The sequence below is a fragment of the Bactrocera latifrons genome, unplaced genomic scaffold (genome assembly GCF_001853355.1).
Source record: "Bactrocera latifrons isolate USDA-ARS-PBARC rearing strain unplaced genomic scaffold, ASM185335v1 scaffold_52, whole genome shotgun sequence".
NCBI classification, from domain to species: domain Eukaryota; kingdom Metazoa; phylum Arthropoda; class Insecta; order Diptera; family Tephritidae; genus Bactrocera; species Bactrocera latifrons.
The window spans coordinates 1,506,628-1,532,040 of NW_017537179.1; the positions used below are offsets into that span (position 1 = coordinate 1,506,628).

General features: G+C 36.6%; 1 protein-coding gene across 1 annotated transcript in view; it reads right to left on the minus strand.

Annotated features, from left to right (window-relative positions):
- Nucleotides 1–931: 931 nt before the first annotated feature.
- The window catches only part of LOC108974030 (methionine--tRNA ligase, mitochondrial), a 38,238-nt gene continuing 13,756 nt past the window's right edge, over nt 932–25,413 (minus strand). The window contains exons 6-7 of the mRNA XM_018941603.1: nt 3,577–3,771; nt 932–2,131 (exon numbers count right to left, since the gene is read on the minus strand). Of these exons, the coding sequence (XP_018797148.1) occupies nt 1,581–2,131; nt 3,577–3,771 (746 nt within the window). The 3' untranslated portion in view covers nt 932–1,580. The remainder of the gene's footprint in view (nt 2,132–3,576; nt 3,772–25,413) is intronic.

The window sequence follows — 25,413 nt, forward strand, 5'->3', positions numbered from 1 at the left end:
GTCACATGACGATCTTGCAATATCAGTTTGCGCAAAGCATGAATTCTTTCCGGAACCACAACTGATTTTGGACGAAATCAAAAAACTCGTCATAGTGTGATCTACGATTTCGACTGAATTCACTATACCGTCGATAAACTCTGATCCCTGATGGAGATTCATTGTCCACTTTTAACTAAGTTCAGATTTGCATTCTTGACGAGTTAATCCACGTCGAAAGCTGTAATAAATAATCGCGCTAAAATGCTAGATATTTATTTCCAGTTTTTGCTCCAGTGGAATATTTTAAGTTATTGTAAACAATACAAATAGCGCTCGTGTGTCAAAACATTTCTAATATGAATACCATCAAAAAGTCAAACTTTATGCTAAAATTGTGAAAATCCAGATTACAACACTAGTGTAGCCAAATCCTGAAATATAAATAAAAAGGCAACTTGCATATGTTGAGGTGTAAGCAGTTGACTTGGAAGATTTAGATAATATGGGAAATACCTCCATGTTGTCCCATAAATAGCTCGCACATGTCCTTAAAACAATACGCTCTTCGCTGCACAAACAGGACTTAAAATCGCCAAAGCTCCCTCGGAAAAATTGCTGAGGATCAGCAGCTGATATATGTAATCGGAATATACAATGTAGCAAGAAGTTCGACACATATATCCAGACATCCGAAGATAAGCACATTCGATTAAAAAATAAGTGTTATCCAGATTCTGCTCAAGTGTTAACAATGCTAAGCTCTGAACCGCAACCAAACAATTCCCGCTCCATATCGAAATTCGACGCCGTAATTGTGCTCGGTAAGTCAGCCAAATTGAGGCGAAATTCTACATAGAAACGCAAAAAAAAAAAGTTATTCATGTGAAGAACTGATTGATAGTGATACAGAATTTGTTAGTTAAGACCCTAAATAAAAGTTCCATTCTTCAATTTTTAATACGAGATGCGTGTATTTACATCGATATATGGCTTTAAATTTGAAAACAATGAATATGTATTACATAATTTTTTTAGGTTTTATTCTAAAAGCTTAAAATAAATCTACACATTGCAGTACTTTCCGTTCCCTCTGCTGATACCAGGGTATATACAGTGATTATTAAAATAACAGTGAGAAATATGTGTATGTGTGTTTAAGAGCATAGTAGAAGCAATAATTCGCGGCTGCGAATAATCGGTTGCAGTCTCGACGGCAGGTATTAAAGTACTTTACTAGCGCTACGTGATGGCCGCGAGGAGCAGCTGCTAGAACATAAGAAAGGCGACGAGTGCGACGACGATGGACATAAGAGTGCACAGCACCAGCGTAGCATTTAAAATGCGGGAAGAAATCGCTCGGCGCATGGTGGCACGTAGCGGATGACGGCAGGAAGCGCAAGAAATTGTAACAAATTTAAATGACTTCATTGCCGTGCACACAGTGAATGTCAATGCAGCCGTTGCAGCGCCAGCGTCAGGCATTCTTTCAGCCGCTTTTGCCATTGTCGCTATTTTATTGTCATTGCGGCAATAGTTGGTGTGGCTCGCCCGCCGCAGTAGCACACTCCACCGAACACATACACTAACCCGCGGCGTTACTACTGTGCTGCTTTCTTGCTCTTCACCGCTTTCTGACCCGCCTTTGGTTTGGTCGTCTTCTCCTTCTTCGGCGGCACTTGTGGTTTGTCCGCGTGCAACTCGCTCTCGTCAAGTTGAATGCGCCGGAAGAGCACGGCATCGGTGTGCGCAGCAAGTGGCCTTGTTACAGTTTCATTAGATGACAATGACGGCGTTGCTGTTGTGGCAAAGCATTCGCCTAAATTACGCCATAAACGTTGCTCTGGCGGCACTGCCAATTTATCGAGCAACTTGCCACACAACTGCGGCATAATCGGTTGCAACACAATACCGCAGATGCGCAACGTGTCCATTGTCATAGCGATTATCGTCTCCAGCCGTTCGAATTTTTCAATAAACTGCACATTTGCGGCGTCCGTCGTCACACTGCCAGGAGTTACAGTCGTCGCCGGGCGCTTCAGTTCCCACGGTCGTGCCGTTTCGAAGAAATTATTGGCTGCATGCAAAGTGGATATAACAGTGTCCACGACCAAATAGAAATTGTTATCCGCATAATGCTGGGCGCAACGTGCTGCAAATATAAATATTAGTCATAAAGTTGTCAGCTGATGAGTAATAAAGGGAATCTCAAGTAGATAATAGAATGAGAAATACGTAGAATGTCGGTGACTTGGTGAGTAAAGTGCGCATAAAATTAAGTGTTAATGCTGGACAGCAGAGCAGCAAGTGTGTTTTATGAGTACTTTGAAGAATGAGACTGTAAAAATATTTATATTTCTCGATTTGATTTTATAACTTCATTGGCTTTATTTGGAGTGGGGTGAACTATAGGTAAAAACAGGCAGGGGGCATTGATAATTCTCCTCTCTACGACGATTATGTTTTTGCATATACATATGTATATTCTCCACCGCAATCTAATACTGGTCTCTTCTAACCTAGTTTGCAGGCTTTTGCAACTAATGTAAAAACCAAATTTTATGCCGAAGCCTTGCTTGCTATCAAAATCAATCGCTTGTTTTTAGTTTAAGAAAACTGATTTTTGACCAACATTTTAATTAGGTTGTTATGCTGTTTATAAATGTCAGTGCAAAAGTTACATTAGCAAACACATTTTTTGAGACTCTTAATATAATATCTTCATGAAGGAAAAACATCAAATAATTCCGTTATCACATTGACATCTGAAACGGAGACTGAACCATTGTGTTTCAATTCGGTATTATCTCAACGATGTTGTCAAGCTAATGTTATCCCAGAGAGTATACAGGTACATTTTAATTATCTCTTTCACTGCTAATTTACATTTACTGATGAGAAATAATCTGATTTGACATTGTGTGATGCTACTAGGATATATGCTACTTTAAGACCTAATGATCTTGAGAAACTTGAGAATATTATGAAGCGTCAACTTTTTACCAACAAATGCTGACCTCGCATCAAAAATTTTGCAACTTGCACTAATCAGCTATCAGCTGAAAACTTCCTTAACGGCATTGCATTTTAATGTTTTGGTATATTTTTTTTTTTTTTCAAAAGCGCTTTTCAACACTTAAAACTTTACGAATTTCCATCATCAAGAAACTTTCACCATCGCAGGCAGAGTGCGTCTTTAAAATTTCTCACCAAAATTTTCCGATTTAATGAAGCGAAAACGCCGAATAAGCGTAACTTAAATTGCTTTAATGAAAGTTGTGAGCATGTAAAACTTTATTAATCATCGCGGCAAGCAACTGGCGAGGGTGTTGAGGAAGTATTGCAGCAGCAACTGGTGAGCTGATGCATTTTCTTATTTGGTATTTTGTATGTATGTATGTGTGTAAACGCTGCATTTCTGATTTTCGCGCTTGTAAATAAATGTCTTTCTGAGCTGCACCGACAGAGCGCTCACGGCGCAAAAATCCAATTTTTTGCGATGTGGTTTAGATCGCGGTGATGCAAAGCTACCAACAAATGCACTCCCTATTATTCATGTGTACTTGAGTGCATATAACGGTGCTAGGAATAAGTTACCTTCAGTTTGCTGCAAGGCGTCCTGTAGTCGCTTGGCTGCATCCATCTGCAACAAATCGGCGAGTTGCACCGCGTGCAGACGTGGGTAAACTTGTTGCGGATTAAGGGATTTCGCACAAGCTCGTGATAAAAGATTTCCCAGTGTGTCTGCCAGTTCAGAGTTCAGGATGCGTAAAGCTTTCACGTTGCTGAAGTCTGCAAAAGAAAAACAGAGACAAAAAGAAGGTTGTATTAAAGTGGTGTATATTTGAAAAATAGAGAATAACGTGATATAAATACGAATTGGTTTTGTTGTACTCGCGTAAAAATTATATGAATGCCATATTTATGTTTGTGCAGCATGTTTACGTGCGTGACGGTTTTAATATATAATTTGAGAACGTTGCATGTGCGACCCGGAGCTTCTATTTGCAACAGAAATATGTTTCCAGTAAGTAAGTAATCTAATTAACCAATTATTTTGATGATTCTTACCAAGGAACCTATTTTACTTCTTGTAAGAACAGCGTGTATGGCGAAAAGGTTTTGCAAGTAACTCATTGATTTAATTTTTTCTGGTGTTATGAAGATATCCCGTCAAATAGAAAAATTTTCTATACAAGGGTTGGATTCAGTTTGTATGGTAGCTAAACGAAAACGATTATGTTTTACTTATAACAGTGTATTTTTGTGTCTAAAATAGATACAATTGGGCGAAAACTTGACTTACCTCCATATAATTATTACCAGGATTTTCGAGCATCCGTCTGACTTTGCTCCAAATGATTGGAGATTGTATATGAGGGATCTTAATGAAACTCAAAGACCCTTATTATGTGGCATGATAATAGTTAAGATAACTCAAATATTGGCCAAAACATCCAGCATGAAGTCTATTGGAAGTTCTAAAATCTTTATATTAAGTATATGGGCCTCAGGGAAGTATTTACTCGATTGTAGCCATTTTTGATACACAGAATAACTATTGTAAGGAAATGATTCTTTATGAATTGCAATTAAATATCTCAAAGTCAATTATATACACTGGGCTCCACGTATTCGGTACCTAGAGTCTTGAAATGTTTTGGTTTTTTGGGTCATAGGTGGAATACTTTAAGGACATTAATACTGCAAAATTTAATTCCGTTTTATTAATTACTCCTTGATTTGTAAACTGGAAAGTGAAAGAATCAAATGGAATTTTAAATTTTTTTATATGAGATGTAGACGTGGCTGCAATCTGATTTGGCGCCCCTTCACACTGCGACATAGGCATATGATAAAAATGCTACGTACTAAATTTAGTCGAAATCTGTCATGTTATTTCATCAAAAAGTGGGTGGTGCAGCCGCCATTTTATAATTTTTACACTGTCTCTCATAAAGCTCTCTCATACGAGCTTTAGTGTTTTAGGAGAAATGTACGTTAAACATATTACAGGGCAGGGCCACGCCCACTTTTCAAAATTGTTTACCCACATGTGCCCTTTGCTACTGTGAAACCCTGTGCCGAACTACAGTTTTATATCTTAATTTTCCGATTACACCCAACTATGAACTCGTAATTTTTTTTTTTTTTTTTTTTTTTTTTGTACTAAAGAATCTTTATACCAAGTTTCATCAAGATATCTCAATTTTTACTTAGGTTACAGCTTACACAGACGGACGGACGGACAGACAGACAGTCACCCGGATTTCAAATTTCTTGTCATCGTGATCATTTACATATTATACATATATTATATATAACTATATATCTATCTCGATTAGTTTTAACTGATACGTACAACCGTTAGGTGAACAAAACTATAATGCTCGGTAGCAACATACAGATTGCAGAAGTATGAAAACAATGAAAATGAAGGAAGAGGAGATGCTTGTAATAGGACTGGAAAATCATTTTCTTAACCATGATGCAAATGAAGAACTCGCACTGAAGTTTCAAATATAAAAAATATTAACCCTTTCGCAGACACACGAAATTTAGTAAATGTTATCAGAATGACACATGCGGCTATAACCGACGTGATGTTTTTGTCCCACTCACGAAAATTTCCGTTATAGTTAACAAAAAAAAAAAAAAAACAAATCGAATTGGGACTCTAACTCAAATCTGATTGCTTCTGCAGTGGCACACAATAAGCTACTACATATAAAACCAATGCAGTAGACGTCGCCTATGTCCGACGTGTTTATATACGATTTTTTTTTCTATGTCGGCATATACCGACGTGTCCAATTTAAGCCATTCGTTGTGTCGGATTATGCCGACGTGTCCGCGAAAGGGTTAAGAATGCTACCCTTAACTCTTTGTATACATAACCACACTTAAATAAATAACCTTGTTGAGGAGTAAATATTGGTGCTCTCCTACAACTGCCACCTCGGATATTAGAAGAAGCGACTACTTTTATTATATTCTAGGCTTGATATAATTTCTAAGTATTGTTTCGGCCATTTTCAACATGTCTTGTTCTGTACTTTTTTTCATTTCATTTAGTAATGTTTACAATTTCATCATGTAAAGATGATATTTCATCAAGAACTACATATGTTTACAAATTATTCAATTTTATTATCAAAATGGTCGTTCTCTAATTGAAACTTTTGGTGCGCTTAGCAATTTCGCGGTCGTAATAATCGTCAATCTGTGCTCGCTATTCGTCGAATTGTTGAAAATTTCGAACGTCCATTTTCTTTACATAATGTTCTAGTGTTAAGAAGACAAAGAACCGCACGATATATGAAAATACTGCTGCTGTTCAGACAAGTGTCGCTGAAGAGCATAATTTGTCGGTTCCAAGACGTTCTCAAGCTAAAACCAAGCGGATATTAAAATTATTCCCACTCAAGAACTGAAGCCATTTCACAATCGTAAACGTCGTGAATTAGCTGATTTTGTGGTGGAACAACATGAAAGCGATAATGCTTTTTTTAAGAAAATAATATGAATGTTGCGGTAAATGAACAAAACTGTCGATTCTAGTTTGAAGAAAATCTACAAATTATTCATGAACAACCATCACATTCACCTATGTTGACAGTTTGGTGGGGTTTTTGGTCTGGTTGAATCATCGGTCCGTACTTCTTTCGAAATGAAGCTGAAGTATAGTTAGGCTGTTCACGATAAGGTGGTTATCGGGTTATGTGGTTATGTGATTAAGTAAACAACAACAAAATTCGGTATGACAAAATAACCAACTTTGACCAACCCAGACCCTTGTTTAGAGATTATGTGGTTGTTTGCTTATTTCCAGTGTTAGAAAGTCGTTGGAGTTTTACTAAATGGCAGCACAAAAAATAAATAAATCTAAGCCAATGGCATTTCCATTTATATTTTCTAATTGGAAATTCTGCTATTAACAGCTGTTTTTTGTTTACAATTGCATTGTGACACTGTTCAGGGCGCAAGATGTCTGCAAATTTTATACAAAGAGTCTTTTAAACTCTTATAATTCGGATTATTTAATAAGCACATACCTTCAATAAAGTCCATTTCCTGAATAGCAGAACTTATTTTAAATTCAATTATGTTGCTGTTTAAACTTTGTTTAGGCATTTTATAAGTAGAAATTTCATTGAACTTAAAATGTAAACAATTTACAGCTCTTTGTGTGAAAATAAGCATATAACCATACAATATGGGATGTTSACSGATSATAGAGGTTATTTTTAATCTAATAACCACATAACCCGATAACCACCTTACCGTGAACAGCCTAAGTATAGTGAATTGATGATGTGCACCAATAAAACTTGACAAATGCTAGAAACCTATATCTACCAAGACTCGTACTTCCATATACAAGAGTTACATACACACAAACAAATGCATTCCAGGAAAAGTATTCTGAATTTATTAGACCCTCAAACATACCGTACTAGAATAGATGGTAAACTTGCAACATACTGCGACGAGGCAACACATGTCTATGCAACAGCATTCGGATGGACTGGTCATCACGAGCAACGAGCACACTGCTGCGGCAATAACAATAAACAACCACGCATGCTCTTGCATATTTACATAGGATTCTTATTCAAAGCTTCGCATTCGAAATCTGAGTAAAACATTTTGCTATTAGCCATTTGAGAGCTGTGGCATGTCGCTATTGCTCTGCTTCCCCTCAGGTAGGTAATTGAATCAGAAAGTCGAACCAAACTTTCATTTGAACAATGCTGACCATTTAATTGCATTGCTTACACACATTTATGCATTTTGAGATTTCACAATTTTCCCAAGAATTAGTAGGAAAAACAGAAAATTGTGAGAAACAAATTTACGCTGATAATTTTAAAAATTGTTAAACGTGGTATAATAGGAGCTAATAGCGATTTAAAATGTTGGGAAAAATTTCGTTTTTACAGCGTGGGCCCGAATAACTGTCGCACTTTTTTGTAGCAACGTTATGTTCGCGTAAGTGTACAGAATCTTGTTATCGTTACATTTTTGTGTTCCTTATTTTATTGTGAAATTAATTGAGTACTTTTTTGACCTGATCAGTAGTTCTTAAAATTTGTGAGTGATGGAAGCAAAAAGAGACTTAGTGCAAAAATTACATTTGCAAGGCAAAACGACAGGCGAAATTGTTAAATTGCTGAAAGACATTGATGTAAACCGGAGATTTGTCCAACGCACTGTGGCTCGATTTAAGAGAACTGGAAGTATTAAAATATCCAAAAAACCTGGACGAAAAAGAAGTATAAGAACACCTGAGCTGGCTAAGAATGTTCGTGAAAGGATAAGGCGAAGTTGTGCTAGATCAGCTCGAAATCTAGCCAAAGAGCTAAAGGTGAGCCGGAAAACCATCCGAAATATTTTAAAAGAGGACTTGGGACATGAACCATATAAAAGGAAGAGGCCTTACGGAGCATCAGAAGAAAATGCGACGGGAAAGAAGTGGTTTATTGCTTCAGCGGCATACAAGTTGCAATATTGTGTTCTCTGATGAAAAACTATTCATATTGCAAAAAAGTCACAATCCCCAGAATAATCGCGTGTATGCAACAAGTATGCAGGATATCCCAACAGATAAATTAGCTGTTCGGAGATATCAAAAAACACAACGTCTGTCATGGTATGGGGGGCCATATCCAAAAAAGGCAAGCTCCCGCTCCTTTTTATTGAGAAAGGTGTCAAAATCAATGCACAATATTATTTGGATGAAGTGCTTGTCAATCATTTTTACCCTCATGCATCTGAGCTCTTTGGCAACGAACCATATTGCTTCCAGCAAGACTCTGCTCCGGCTCATAAAGCAAGAATTATTCAGCGCTGGTGCAAGGATAATTTGCCATGTTTTATTCCGATTTATGAATGGTCTCCATCTTCTCCGGATCTGAATCCATTGGATTTCAGTATATGGGGATACATGCTTGACAAATTAAAAAATTTGAAAAACATAAGATTGGATCAATTCAAGCGTCTTTTAATCAAAATTTGGGACGAATTTCCAGATGAAGGGTGCATGCCGCCTGCAATAGTTTTCAGAAACGTTTGAAGCTGGTAAAAAAAATCAAAGGTGAACGATTTGAACTTAAGCTGTCGTAATGTAAGCCAACAGTCTTTGTAATAAATAAAATTGTTTAATTGCTCAAAATATCAAAAAATTAACTTTTTCTACTAAAAATAAAGCGCGACAGTTATTTGGGCCCACCCTGTATATGAATGACAGCAGAGATCTATTCGTGGACTTTGGAATTTACCAATTTTGCTAATAATTGGAAACGAATAGTTACTTTTTTGAAATATATAAGAAATATTCGATATAAAAATATTTCAAAGTTTTCAAGTTACATTTAGAGAAGCTGTTGTATAATATAGAAAAAATACTTATGATTTTCGTGATTATTTATTTTCTGGCAGGTCTTTTTCAAGTCTCCCACAAAACTGGGCGCAATTGAAACAAAATTATTATATCTTGTTAATGAGGGTACAGCGACACAAAGCAAAAATTATCGCACAGTTTGCATGACAAAAACAAAGTTGACCAGTATAATTACAAGTATGAGTAGAGCACTAAAAATCATTAAGTTTAATATTGTTTTTATGGAGTAGGGAAATGGGCTCGAATATCTTTCTCTGAAGATTTACTAAACTTGTGTTTGAGTTTATAGAAAAAATTGTATATTGACATTTTGCCACAAAGGAGCAGCTACTGCGCACATCGTCGAAATCACATTTTATAAAAATAAATAGAAACAAGAAAGAAAAGGTTAAGTTCGTTCGTAACAATTTAGGTTGGCTTAAAATATTCATCTCGGGCAAAAATGGAAATAAATAGCGCACATTTTCGTGCGATTAGTTATTACAACACTCATTATTCTTTACTGACGGTGTCGTGAATTCAATCAAGGTCGTAGTTTCGCGTTTTGTAAAATTTTTTTTCAGTGTGAAGAAGGCATGAAAAAATGGGTCTGAAGCAGTTTATGAGAAAATAATTTTACCATTCATTAATGCTCTAAAATGCAACCTTCAATAACGTTAACAAAAAAGATAATAATTTTGACGAAATATTTATATCACGCAGAATGTATCTTGTCCCTCCCCTCACATCAAAATCGGTGATTTAGCGAAATTTTCAAGGTCCACTTGACATGGTTCGACTCAGCATATATTCACGATATTATTCAATTTACGCCAAGGGACATAGTATTATTGGGGAGAGACGCCCTCTGAACGGTATTTCCGCTATACAATAACGCAAGTTCGAAAATGTTTATATTAGGCATATGGGGGCTATATAGTAATTATTGTATCGATTTTCCCCAATTTTAATTTAAGAGCTTTACTGATATTTTTGTTAAAAAAAAATACTAAATAGGTACTATGTACTATCATATGGTATCTGAGGACTTGAAAAGCCATGGTTACATTTTGGACAAGAGATGACGTACCTTAGAGGCATTATTTGCTCATGGTTTTATTCGAATAACTTTATTGGTTTCATGTTGGTCATTTCTCCTTCGATCAGGTTGTTATTTATGTTTCCAGTTTCTCCACAATGACGAGACTACCTCTGACTTTACATATATTTCTCGCAAAATGGGGGACTTTAAAAAATGGTGAAATTTTTAACAGCAAACTGTTAACATTATACTTATATGTTAGGTATTGTATATTATGTACTGGATATAAGAGTCTATGTGCGTCGAGTAACTCAAGTAAAAAACAATACTTTGTGTATGTGTGTCTAAGACTCAGAGGATTTCCTTCATGGTCGGGGCTATAAGCTTCAATCAAAGCCAAGGTGTTGCTCTTACAATCAGCAGAAAGCTCACAAACTGTGTGGGTAAGCAATTCGTATACGTATTTACTACTTCAGGTATGTTTGTTGCGTCAAAAGTCTACAGGTGCCATTTTTAAAACCCCAATATACAAGCAACATTCTTGTAAAGCGGCGCGTTGTTACTTGAATGGAAATCTTGAACTCAGCTGCGAATACACTTGCAAATGTTGGCTACGAGCCAAAATGATGTCAAACTAGCAGATGCATAGGCAGCTAAATTTACACACGCACACACATACACTGGGAAACATACAGCAACAGTGCATGTGTAGGCCTATGCAAATGGCCGAAAGCCACCTTGTAGCCTTTGTCTATTTGCTTAAGTGGCACTCGAGCTCTGCTATGCGGTGTAAGGTGTGTATGCCACAAACAAACGGTAACAGCAGCATACATACAATACATATTTACATAATGCGCTCGAAGCAGCAAAGTCTGTGCAGGCAAACAAGTCAAAAGAAACGCCATAAGCTCTCACTTCGCCCCCCTGTGCGTGAGCGTCTGCAAATATCGGCATTTCACTGCTCAGCCTTTACAAGTCTTCTCCACTTGCATAAAGCAGCTGCTCAGCATGGTTCCTGCCACGACGAGGTGTTGTAAATGGTGTTAGTGTGTGCGCTTGGATTAGTGTCAGGAGTTATTACTGTGTGTAAGTTAACGAATTTCATTGTTTCGAGCTCTTCTCAAGAAGCATAAGTCGAATTTCACCGTTAACAGAACCTGCTGACTAAACTGTTGTGATGGACTTTCAGTTGGATCGAATTAAATTTAATTCTCGAGTTTTTTTTGTTGCTCCCGAAGTTCCAACACAAGCTTAGGCCGGTAGAGATGTGAAATATATTCACGCAGAGGGGGAACTTGTATGAGAAAGGGCAAGTAACGTCAGTTGCAATTATTTTAATGCGCCACATTCACCAAGCATATATTTTTTTCACAAAAATTACAAAAGCACACAACGTATTGTTCTTAGAGGAAGGCAGATGCGTAGGCGCCAGCAACATTGTAATATTCAGGCTATAACGTAAGCACTTAAAGCACTTGAAGCACTTTCAGCTTGCAGTTTCTGTGTTTTGTTCGGGGGCCAAAGTTTGTAACAAGCGCTTGTGTTATTTGTTTAAAGGTAGCTGTATGAATTTTGAAATGTACCACACAGAAGCCTGAATGCAAACTTATAAATGTATGCACATACATATGTACTTATGTATATACTTATTCTCTTTGTTGGCTCTGCTTCTAACTAAACTCACATTCTTCTGCTCATCTGGCTTACGAATAAATCCTTTATACATATGTTTTCACGTGCATTTCCGACAATTATTTCCGGGAATACAAATAGCAGATGCGCACTGCGTATACGCAACTTCTAAATGTTTAATGGTGTTTTAATTGCATGCGTCCTAATAAATGTGTGTACTTTCGAAATAAAATACTCACAAAATATTGTTGGAAATTGTAAAATCTAAGTGCATGCAGCCTTTTAATAAATCAAAATCACTTACTTTTTTGTGAACGTCCTTACTTATTGTGTATTTCCCAGATCTCCTTATGGCATACATTCAAAACTGACATACTTACATTTGTAAATTTGGGAAATGTATAATGCCAGAAAAGTTTATTGTTAGACAATATTAATAATATATTACAGCTGTTATGACAACAAATATATACCCACCACAGTATTTAAGCTGATAAAAGTATACTACCAGAAGTTGATATTGCGCACGGATCTGCAGCCGAAAAGCGTGAGTACGAAGAGCTTGACAACCTGGCCGTCAGTAGTAGTGCTCGAAGATTCTACGAAAAGATCCGGCGACTACCAGAAGGTTTCAAGATCGTAGCATATTCTTATTGAACCGCCAGAAGTTATCTAGTGACTAATGTTCAGGGCATACTAAAATTATGGAGGGAACACTTCTCAAGCCTGCTGAACGATAGTGAAAGAACAGGAGATGGTGAAGACAATTCGCCTATCGATGAGGAGAGAGCGGAAGTTTCATTGCCCGATCATGAAGAAGTTAGAATAGCAATTATCCGCTTGAGGAGCAACAAAGTGCCATGAATCAATGGATTGCCGGCAGAGTTATTCAAATACGGCGCAAAGAACTGATAAGGAGCATGTATCAGCTTTTTTGTAGAATCTGGTCGGACGAAAACATGCCCAAAGATTGGAATTTAAGCGTGCTCTGCCTAATCTGCGGAAAGGAAGACCCCACATTTGCGAAAACTACTGTGGGATAAGCCTCCTCAACATCACAATAAGGTTCTATTGAGCGTATTGTGTGAAAGACTGAAGCCCATGCGCCAAATCTTGGAAAAGACACGTGAAAAGCAAATCGACTTGCCCCACCTCTTCGTCGATTTTAAATCTGCTAACGACAGCACGAAAAGAAACTGCATTTATGCCGCTCTGTCTGAATTGGGAATACCAAAACTAATACGACTGTGTAAACTGACGTTGAGCAACACCGTCGGAATCGGGAATGACCTTTCTGAGCCGTTCGATACGAAACGAGATTTCAGACAAGGCACTCTCTTTCGTGTGACCTCTTTACCCTACTTCTGGAGAAAATAATTCGAGCTGCAGAACTAAACCGAGAATATCTTCTAGCGAAGCAAATGGGTCTGGAGTAAACGAGGGCAAGAGGAAATATCTCCTGTCATCAAACAAACAGTCGTCGCACTCGCGACTAGGCACCAACGTCACTCTTGGCAGTGTCGAAGTTGTAGATAATTTCGTCTACCAGCATCAACAGCAACAACACCGTCAGCCTCGAAATCTCTTCGGATAATAACCACACCCACCTCCCATACAAAAGTTATGTTGAAAATCACTAAAAGTGCGTTAACCGACTAACAAACACCGTCAGAAACACTAAATTTTACGGAAGAAATGGCAGAAGGAACCTGCATCCAGCTTTTTTTTTAAATTTGAAATGGGCGTGGTGTCGCCCACTTATGGACTAAAAACCATATCTCAGGAACTACTCGACCGATTTCAATGAAATTCGGTWTWTAATATTTTCTTAACACCCTGATGATATGTATGAAATCGGTTCCCAACCACGCCTTCTTCCAATATAACGCTATTTTCAATTCCATCTGATGCCTTCTCTGTATAATATATACATTAGGAACCTATGATGATAGCGAAATAGAACTTTACACAAATACGGTATTTGAGCTGAAGTATCCCTTGTGGAAAAATTATCGTGATTGGACTATAACTTTTCAAGATCCCTGATATCGAACACGAAGAACTCAGTGCCTAACCTAACCTAACCTATTTTTTCATTGAAAATATCGGTAAATCTCTCAGATATTTTCATGTAATTCAGAGGGCGTCATTTTTATACTCTCGCAATAAAGTTGTCAACAACGGTATATATCGTCAGATATATGTTTACATATACCAAAGTGATCAGGGTGACGAGTAGTGTTGAAATCCGCATGTCTATCCGCCCGTGCAAGCTGTAACTTGAGTAAAAATTGAGATATCTTGCTGAAATTTGCCATGCGTGAGTATAAAATGTTCGGTGACACCCGAACTAAGCCCTTCCTTACTTGTGTTTCGTATATTTTCGATAAAACGCCTGAGGGCGAGGATGAACGAAAAAGGTGCGCGAAAATCTTATTCATGACGAAAAGAATTTGCTACTATATCCAGGACATAATTTTTTTTGTAGAGCTCTGTTAATATATAAAGTTTGTGCGATTACCTACTTTTAGTTATACTTAGTTTGTGCGGTTACCTACTTTTAGTTATACCCTAACCATGGTATATTAAGTTTGCCAGAAAGTGTATGACGCACAGAAGGAAAGGTCCGACACCCCATTAGGTATGTACTAAGTATAAATATAAATGATATATATAGTATATAAATGATCAGCGTAAAGAGCTGAATCGCCTCCACCCTTTCCGTTTGTCAGTCCGTTCATATGTATGTATATAAGCGAACCAGCCCCTCCATTTATGAGATATCAATCTGAAATTGAAAAATTTCTCCCCAAGAATCTGCCCATACGTCGGAACCGTTGATATCGAACCCCTATAGCTTACAGCTGCCATGTAAACCGACTGATTAAAATCAAGATTTTGTATGTAAAATTAGTTTATTTGTGAAGGGTATTCTCGGTGCAATCGAAGTTAACGTTTTTCTTTCTCTTTTTCACACAGCGCCTACATAATTTGTTGAACAGTGATAATACTAAACTACACAGCAATAATTCGATCGGTTTTTGCTTTTCTGATCTAATTAACTGTAAATACTCATAATACAGTATGCTACATTTTCCAACTGATTTGAGCCAAAATAATCTCAATACATAAATATAACCTAAGTTTCGGGGCATTCTTGAATTACACATGACAGATATGGCAACTCATTACGGTGAATTCATATGGAAATTGTAATTGTGTGCATTTTTGCTTTTTCTACTCAAAACAAGTAAAACAAACACACACGCATATAGAGCATGCGAACACAATTACGCAATACCTGAGAGAGTACTTTTTCATGCCGCTGCTACAAAGCATGAAATGAATGCAGATGGTAAAAATGCAATACTTCAACATGCTAAACACCCAACTATGCACAAAAAGTTGGACGGACAATATATGATATAAGCAAGAGTAGCATTTACATGCGAATAGACAGACATGTGTATATTTTAAGTAAATTCCAATGTGTATGTGTAAATTATAATATGTATTCAAAATATTCATGCAAAACACAAACTCACACAAATATTCTATTGGCGAAATGTGCAAAATATGCAAGCTCACTGAGGCATGACAGCCGCCAAACGACGCCCAAAAAGGCGGAAATAAACAATTGGAATACATACACTTACATGTAGAGTTTGTAGTCATTGAAGCAAAGGCAAGCAGCAGCTTGTGCACAACCAGAATTCATGAACTCGACTGCAATGGAGCGAGAGGTTGCAATGTGGCATGCAACATACTCGCATGAGTGTATGTAAAACATTTGTGTGCGCATTCAAAAGCCAATTCTTTTGAATACCTTCGTTGCGACAGAAACGAAAGTAAATGGATTCCGCACAAACAGGCACACGCTTAGAGTGTGTGTGTCTGTGTGTGGAGGAATTTCTATAGAATACAGTTTCGTGCAGTTTGTGTGCTTAAATAAAGAACTACCTTTGCTTCTGCCTTTGCCTCCTAGCATCTAGTCGTATTGATTTAAAGTGCAAAATAGTTGGATGAGCGGATAGCTATCCGTACGAAAGTATATTAGCACGAAAGCACAAGATATCACTGAGAGTATAAACATATATACATACATATATGTTTACATTTATGTATATTTAATTCACAGGTATGTTGCAGTGTATTTGTATTGCACAGGCGAAAGGTGAGCAGCCAGGCGTATAAACAAGCTAGTAGGGAAGCAAGCAACAAGGCAAACGATCTCAGGCGAGTATATGCAACAGTGTTTCAGAAAACGTTACATTCTGTTTGGGTATAAATGCGTTTTTTCTGGGATCAATAAGGTTTAAGAAATTTGATTTATTTAAAACGGCAAACAATTATGTTAGGAGGAAAGTATTAAAACTACACATACTGTTCACAATAGATATTTTTAAGAAAAATTATAAAAAAAACAGAAGTTGGCGAGCTTTAACAAATTTCATTTATACGCTGCATTATACCGAGACTGAGACTTATTATGAGTTCATACGGCCTTTAATAAAATTTTGTTCTTCATTCACTCTCTTTTCACTGCTTTTACATTGGAATATTAAAAAATTCCACCTTTTATTATATTCGGTATCCGGTTAGGGATATAGAAACGCATTGAGCGATGGTCACATATGGAGCGCCGTCAAGAAATTCACTTATAACAACTGGCGAAAGTGCAAAGGCTGGCATGCGAATGTGTCACTGGTGCCATGTGCATGGGTCAAACCGTTGCACTACAGATGATTCTGGACCTCCTCACTACCTTCCACATCATTGTGAAACGACAGCAAGACTATTTTGGCCGTGCTGTCATCAGGACATTGTAAAAACAGTGGAATAAGTGCTCAGAAACAGACTAAAATTGGAAAGAGGCTACGAATGGTTCCCTTTCCCAGAGACAACATCACCAAAAGAATCTACTTTGAAAAGAGAGTCAAAGTCACACTATGTAGTAAGAGTGAATGGGAGGTTTCCATCCTCGCGAAGTACCTTCATACAATGGTATACAGGCGGCTTGAAAATGGCAGAACGAATTGGGTATAGTGAAACTCTCACTATCTAAAGCAGCTTTCCAAGCATTTTTCAAGTTTATTGAGGGAAAAAACTATGACGGGGCACAAATTGTAATTCTCAGTAATTGTCAAATGGTACTTCAAGCAATATAGCTCATTGAAATCAAATTAACAATTGTGCAGAAGGGTACATAAGAATGCTTAACACGGTTGCCACGAAAATAACATCTAGCTAGCATGAATCCCTAGGTACAGAGGCAATAATGCGACAAGACCGGAATCGTTCTTCGCTATGATTCCCACACACTTAATTGGATGAGTTACGGGTATCGATAAGCGAGGATTATTCTGTAAAAGTTGATACAAAACGGTTTAAGAAACTAATACTAGTTCTTGCCAAAAACAAATTAAGGCAAATTAAGTCGCTGCAGGCTACGGTGTCATCTGGACAGATTCTGGAGTCAAAGAGCAGAAACCTCAGAGTGCTTCGAATTCACACGAATAAGTCATCCGGCAATCGGCAAATAAATCCGATGTGAGAAAATATTACAACCATTAATTCGAATAGAATAGATTAAATGAAATTTTATGGTAACTGGAAATTACACAACAGGCAATCCAAGACAATGACCACCAATTGGCAATAATTTGGGTTTAGTTGCGCATATTATAGTTTTGTTCACATAACGGATGTACGTATCACCTAAAACGAATCGAGATAGATATACGGTTATGTATATATTAATGATCCGGCTGACGCGAAAAGTTGAAATCCGGTTGACTGTCTGTCCGTCCGTCTGACCGTAAGCTGAAACCTCAGTAAAAATTAAGATATCTTGATGAAACTTGGTATGCAGATTTTCTTAGTTCAAAAAATGTTCGAGTTCGCAGATGAACTTAATGGGACCACTGCCACGCCCACAAAATCGCCACTTAACTTATAAAGCTCATATTTGGCACAGAAGATCGCAGTAACCAGGGGCACCTGTTGAAAAAAGTTTTAAAAAGTGGGCGTTTCCCCGCTCTCTAATAAGCTTAATTTATATATCTCCTAAACCACTAAAGCTACAACAACCAAATTCGATCAGCACGAATTGTACAAAAACTTTTACCTATAGTGTGAAAATGGACCAAATCGGATGCATAGCCCGCTCACTGAGCGCGATAAATCGTTAACTAAATACGCAAGAGATGCAAAAATTTTCTACTGGGATGGTATGACAAGTCTTTATAGGGACCGTATAGGTAAAAATTGGACAATGGGCGTGGCACCGCCTACTTTTTGGAGAAATCCCATATCTCGGGACTTGACTGACCACTTTTGGCATATAGTACTTTTTCTATTTCACGTTTAAATTCTCCTTGATTCGTTCAGTTTCCAGTGCACAAATAATGCTTTAGTGTATGCGATCTTATGACCAACAATTTTTCAAATCCAATAAAAACTGTTCAAGCCCCTAGGTACCAAATATTTGGAGATCAGTACTTAAAATTGACTTTTGATCGAAAATGTCGGTGAATGTTGATATATATGTATGTAACTGAAATTAAGCGGTAATCCTTCTCTTATAATGGTATGTCTGTATGTTAAAAATGGGTTGAATCGGACAATAGCACAAATATATGTACTTAATACAAAGATTTTTAAACTTCTGGGAGACTTTTTACCGCATATACCGCCCAATATTTGAGTTATCTCAATAAAAATTACATGTGTTACTTATAACAGTGTAACTTTGTGTCAAAAATAGATAAATCTTAGTATATGACATGTTAATAGTATGTGGTATTGGGAAATCTAGATAAAATCTGGACGATAGTACCCCAACATTCATATACTATCATGACGTTTCAGCGATTGGAAGTGAAGTTATTGCGTTTTAAGTGCCAGTAGGTTTTGCTCAGAAACCAGCTTTCGAATCGACACTTGTGACCGATTATTTGACCAAAAATCACATTTTAACCGTATTCCTCCTCGTATTCACCTGATATGGCACCGTGCGACTTATTCCTTTCCGCAAAAATGCATTAGCACATGAAATAAAAGCGTTATGTAGACGTAGAGGCATTCAAAAGGCTTGTACCGGCATACTGGCCAACTGGTCTGTATATATACGAACTAGTCCCTCAGTTTTTAAGATATCGTTTTGAAATTTTGCAAACACCATTTTCTCTTCAAGAAGCTACTCATTTGTCGGAACTGCCGATATCGGACCACTATAACATATATGTAGCTGCCATATAAACTGAACGATCGGAATCAAGTTCTTGATGGAAAACATTCACGTTTGACAAGACGTATTCACGAAATTTGGTATAGATAATTTTCTAAGGCAACAATGTAATCTCCGACTATAACTAACTTAACTATAGCATATAGCTTCCATACAAACTGAGCATATAGTTACTAACATAAATACACCTCAGAAGGGTATTTAGCAACCGAAGTGTACTTTTTTTTTTTTTTTTTTTTTTTTTTTTTTTTTTTTTTTTTTTTTTTTTTTTTTTTTTTTTTTTTTTTTTTTTTTTCTTTTTTTTTTTTGCTATTGCTGTCAAGGCTCCGTTTGAATACCTGCACCCGTTTACGTATTTTTTAAGGATGATGCAGAATTCGGGCTATAGTGAACTGAATATTGACTTCTGGTCGCTAAATTTTGAACGCGGTATGTCCATGTGACAAAAAATAATAGGCGCTGCACCGACGTGTTAGAAATAGAGATCTTCCGCGTCGACTTCATCAAGTTCAATAAAAAAAGTTGGTTGCCTATATTATTATAAAGCTCACTATTGATAGTAAAGTATAGTACTTCCTGTCTCAATTCGAAATAAAAAAAGATCAGGCCGTCCACACCAAGCGGTACATTTTTAGGAATGCACTTGCGATTCCTGAACCACACGAGGATTTGTTCATCCTAATAGCGACAATTGTGTTTGTTGTCGAAGCCATCAACCCAGAAATGGGCTCATCTGAAAAGGTGAGTTTTCGATTTGTGAATTTGAGTATAATCTTGGACAATTTCCAAACATTGTGCCAAAGTGAAACGTGACAACCTTATTGAATACACACATCCCCTGGACATGCAGATAAGTTCAACAAAGGTCGAGAGCATAGATGAAAATGTGTTGCAGTAAATATTTTCGACTTTATCCGTTAGTCAAGTGTCAACAGTGTACACATTTGTGGCACTCAAAAGCTCTCGCTGCTAATAGCCGTCAAGCGAATTGCCTTGAATGTTTGATGTAGGAAATGCATTGCAGTTGGTAAATCTGGAATAAACTAATTTCGTTCATGCACCTACGTACTCAAATATGCTTTGCTTTACGGCAGTGCAGTCAATATTTTGACTAGTAAGAAGAGGGAAAGATCACCAGAGCATTTGTCGTCAGGAATAAAGTAACGAAATGCTCTAGAAAGTTGGTGACACCCTTGTCAACATCATACCTGGGAGTAGTTGCTGATGTTGTTGGCTGTTAGCAGGCATGTTAAAAGTTCAATTGGGGATTTTAAGTGCATTTGTTATTTGTTATTTTTCTATGCAATTCGACAATCCCTTTGCTGTTTCAACCGTAACTCTACTTTTTAATATGGTTATTAAATTGCACATGAGAGGAGAGCAGTAAGCAATTTGAATGTATTTGTAAAAGTAATGAATAAAAAGCAAGTCGCATTTTCAATTGTTGGGGAGAACGCAAATCTAATTTACATACAAAGAAGAGAAAACTCATCACTGTGCATAAATATGCAATATTATGATTTTACTATCATTCTTGGAATATACAATTTTTGTTTGAAAACAAAATATTTGAATATAAAGTAATTAAAATTGAGAGAAGTCACTTAATACAGAAGACATTCGATGCAAAGCCAAATGAATGAAATAAATATAATAACTAAATAGAGATAACGGCAATTCTCAAAAAGTTTCAATATTTTCGACAAAATCTCTGCCTGACAACAATAGCAGGTGAACGGAGAATTTGCTGTAATCTATAAAATGATTATCTAAAATGAACAGGAAATTTTACTAACAACAGAGAAATTTGAATTTCGAAAAATCTCCAGATTTTCAATATTTTCGGGGTAATTCATGAAGTGAAATGTACCGCAGCAATTTTCAAATATAAGGATCGAGTTTTAAGGATCAAAGAGATGTTCGCTAAATTCATTTAATTTCGGCTAAAATAATAAAACGAATTTTAACAAGTAAGGAAGGGCTAATTCCGAGTGTTTCAGTTACACTCTTGTAACCTGCAAGAATCAAAGCCAGGGAAATAGTAAAACGTCAATCAGAGGATCGGATTCCAATTTTATACAAATATATACAAATAAACTGTATATAGCTTATACACTGATCGACATATTCGGTATAAGGTTAGTTAGAAAAACAACAATCATTAAATGTATAGGGGTAGTATCGGCCCGAACTTTATAATATTTTGTTGTTTGTAGTGGCTGAAGAGATATGTATATTAAACTTATTAGAGAGTGCCGGACAGGCCCAATTTTTCAAAAAAATTTTGCCCACGATGAAAGTGGCAACGAATTCGAGTTTTATTTCTTAATTTAGTTGTGGCATTATATAGGTTTTCGGTTAATGTGGTACATGAGTAGTTCCTATAGAATAATTCTCATTGAACTCCGTAAAATAATATGCATTCATACATAATTTCAGCAGCATAGGTACCTTCACTGGTGCTTTTAAATTCTCACCATTGTAGTAACATCGAACAATTTCGATTGAATTTGAAATATTTTCCATTTTGAATATGGCTTCGCATGTATTTTAATTTCAACTGCACTTCAAATGCAAATTGCTTTGAAGCACCAACATAAATTGTGCTGCCAACTAACTGCCAGATTCCCGCTACACTTGCCCAGGAGCTGCGCAGCAGTGCCATCATAACAGAAATGACATCAGAGCGAAGCGATTTAGTGTTGGCAGTTACAGCTGCACATCGCAATTTATTATTACTATTTCAGTAATGTATTCTTTGGCATATTTAGCGCTGCACTTTCGTGCGGTGTTTCCTGCGTTTACGTATAGCTTCGTCGAAAAAGAAGCACACAGCTCAGATAAGCACGATAACGTTGCCACCATTAACCAATTGCGAAGAAGTTACCTATGCCGGATCACAGCTTTACAGCAGTTTAAAAGGCGAAACACTCCCGAATTCAGGCACTTCAGTAAATATTGAGAACTTTGAACTTTGAGCAAAGTGACGTGGGTGTCAGGTAGTAGACCAATATGGCGAGGAAAATCGATAACCCGTACAATTAAAGGGGAAATCGACAGTAAGTTCCTAAAAGTACCTAAAAAACCGGCCTTAAGTATTACCATGTCCATCCGATAATTAATTATTTCCACTCGTTTGGTCATTTATCTAGACTTTTTTTTATTCTTCAAAATCTCCCAATACACTTGCGTCAACATGTTTTCCAATGCTCGCAAAAGTCGTTACAGTGAATTTCCGAAATAGCCTCCAATGCGTGTAAGCGATTCATCCTTAAGGTCTTCAATTTACTCAAAACGATTTCCTCGGAGGAGCCGTTTGAGTTTGCTGAATAGCCAAAGTCGCACGGAGCTAAATCAGTCGAATACGGTGCTTGCAGCACGATATTGGTTGAAAATTTGGAAAAAGTCTTACTAAAACACAATGCATAGCTTCGCGCAAATGACATATAACACTCTGTTAACTACTACTATGGGTTAATCGTCGATTCTCCAGCACCAGTCATACCAACTTAGAAAAAAATATTTCCAAGAATGGGTCTTACTACTTTTTACCCTAAGTAGTATACCATAGGATGCAGCAAAATTTGTTCAAGTGGCAACCTTGGTTCATTTTCTACTGCTCATCCGTTTTACTTGCCGTGGAAAATATGCAAAGTATGCCATTAGCGTGGTGCAGCAATCAAACTTTTTCAACAATCGTAATTGCTGAGCTTCGAGTGCGCCATTTTCCTGAAAATCTTCTAGCCGATTGCTCCATTTGTTGCGAATACAGGAAATCATTTTTTGTGTTTCATGTGTTAAAATACCTTTGATCTTCTTCTTCTTCTTTATTGGCGTAGACACCGCTTACGCGATTACTATTGATCACCAAATGCAAATATAAGCTTTCATATTTTTAAGATAGCTTTAAATCATTTTATGACGCTAGAATGGATAAACTACAAACGGCAACATCAAAGCTACGCATATCGTAGTTTTGAAACCCTTTGTAGCAAGCTGATAGCACCTTGGTTCAATTGAGAAATGCATATTGCCACTTACTAGTTGTCTAAGAGACTTCCGATAGTTTTGTCAAAATTGCATCCTAACAAATTCGGGTCACTTCATACGCTATTCCTTTAACCTAATGTTGGTTATTAAAGCTCAACCACAATGTTTTATTAGAACGATGGTATTAGTATTATAAAATTTGTTAAACGAAAGGAGTTTAAGAAAATTTACAGTTTAGCATGTTATTAAAATAGGTTGCCACCGTTAAGATTTAATCGCATTCATAAGGGAAGTAAATTTTTACAATATCGACACAACAATAAAAAGGATCAAGGGCAGATTCTGACTATGAATATTTTGGGGCGCTAATTACTTGTAATACAAGCAAGTATTGCTAACAAATGAAACCTTTTAGACAAATATTTCGTGTATTAAATTGTCACATTATCACGAGTTTTGTAGTCTAATAACACTTTAAAGTATTATAAAGGTATTACTTTAAATCATCCCAAGACTTTAACAATTTTATTTTGGCTTATGTGGGTATTTGTAAAGCAAGGTACTTCTTGGATGCATGTTGTAGAAAATGTGATCACAACGAAGGGAGACTTGTTCCGAGTGATGCTATAAAAATAGCCAAAATTACTTAACTACAGCGCTTATCAAAAATAGGAAAGAGAAGTAAAATCTCTTGAAGATAATCTAAAATAGAGCATAGCTTGATCCATAATTCTTAGGTAATATAATATGTATAATATGTGAACTTGAATAATAATAAAATTTAGAGCTACAACTTGGCAAAGAAGCAATACATATATCGGAACATAAATTGTCACGTCAATTTTCTCAACTCAAACTAGCCAGGGAATAGCTACCAACTCTAATAAACAAGTGAGATTATAAACTGAATTTGTTTATTTCATAGAGTTTTTCAATAAATATTTATATCAACTTGGATTTGAACCCAAGATATATGAAATGGTAGTCATAAACTCTTATAATATTTACAGTTCGTGGTACGATTTATAATATAAAATCTATTTAAAAGGCTATTTCCACATTACATAATTTTATTTACAACACTTTCGCATTTACGTCCCTGAACTTCTTGAACTACCCAACAATTTCATTTAAATAATGAAATTATTGAAGTGGAAAAAGAGTCTGGAAAGTAAATGGCATTTAACTTACTTCACTTTTGACGCGCCTTCACCGAGTTCAACGCTCAAATTGCAAAATTAAGTTTATTGGTTTAAGCGTTTTTTACTCGCAACGCCATAATTTGCAGGATTTATATACATATGTGCATGCTATAAGTGCGGCAGGAGCAGAGATGAAAAACTGTAAAAGGTTACGATAATCCTGTCTACAACCGCAGTGACACTTGGTTAACACTATCAGGGTCAGAGGCAAAAAGTTCGAAGCATAAAAATAAGTTAAAACGCGGTTTTGCTTTTTTGTTCAACGGTGTCTGGTTAGCAGTCTTTTTCTAAATCTATTGGCAATATGTTAGTCTTCCTTACCATTTACATAAACATTTTGCTTTTTGTGTCGTATATAAACCCCTCATCTCTTGGCAGCGTACTATCAACGCTTATAAACTGTGAAATGCGAGTTTAAGAAAGTTCGAATTGACAAAAAAATAAATAAATTATAACATAAAACTGCAAAAACCACGGCACTAATGGGGAGTTGAGAAAAGTTTGCTTTTTACAAAAGCTGTAATATAAAATAAATGTTTAACACAAGCAACGTTCAAATTGCACCACTCAGCCGCGAGCTGCAAGTCTTAACCCCAAGAAGAGACTAGACACAAAAAGAAACATTGATGCGATAAAAAGTGAAACACCGACAGTAAAATGGAAAGTTTACGAGGTAATTGACTTTTATTTATTTCATTGTTGCCAATTGAGCGCGACGAAAGAAAAGAACATTGTAAAATAAAAGGAAAACAAGTAAGGAAGGGCTAAGTTCAGGTGTCACCGAACATCTTATACTCTCGCATGATAAAGTGATAATCAAGATTTCAGGCGTGGTTGTGAACCGATTTCACCCATATTTGGTACGTGTCATCAGGGTGTTAAGAAAATATTATATACCGAATTTCATTGAAATCGGTAGAGTACTTCCTGAGATATG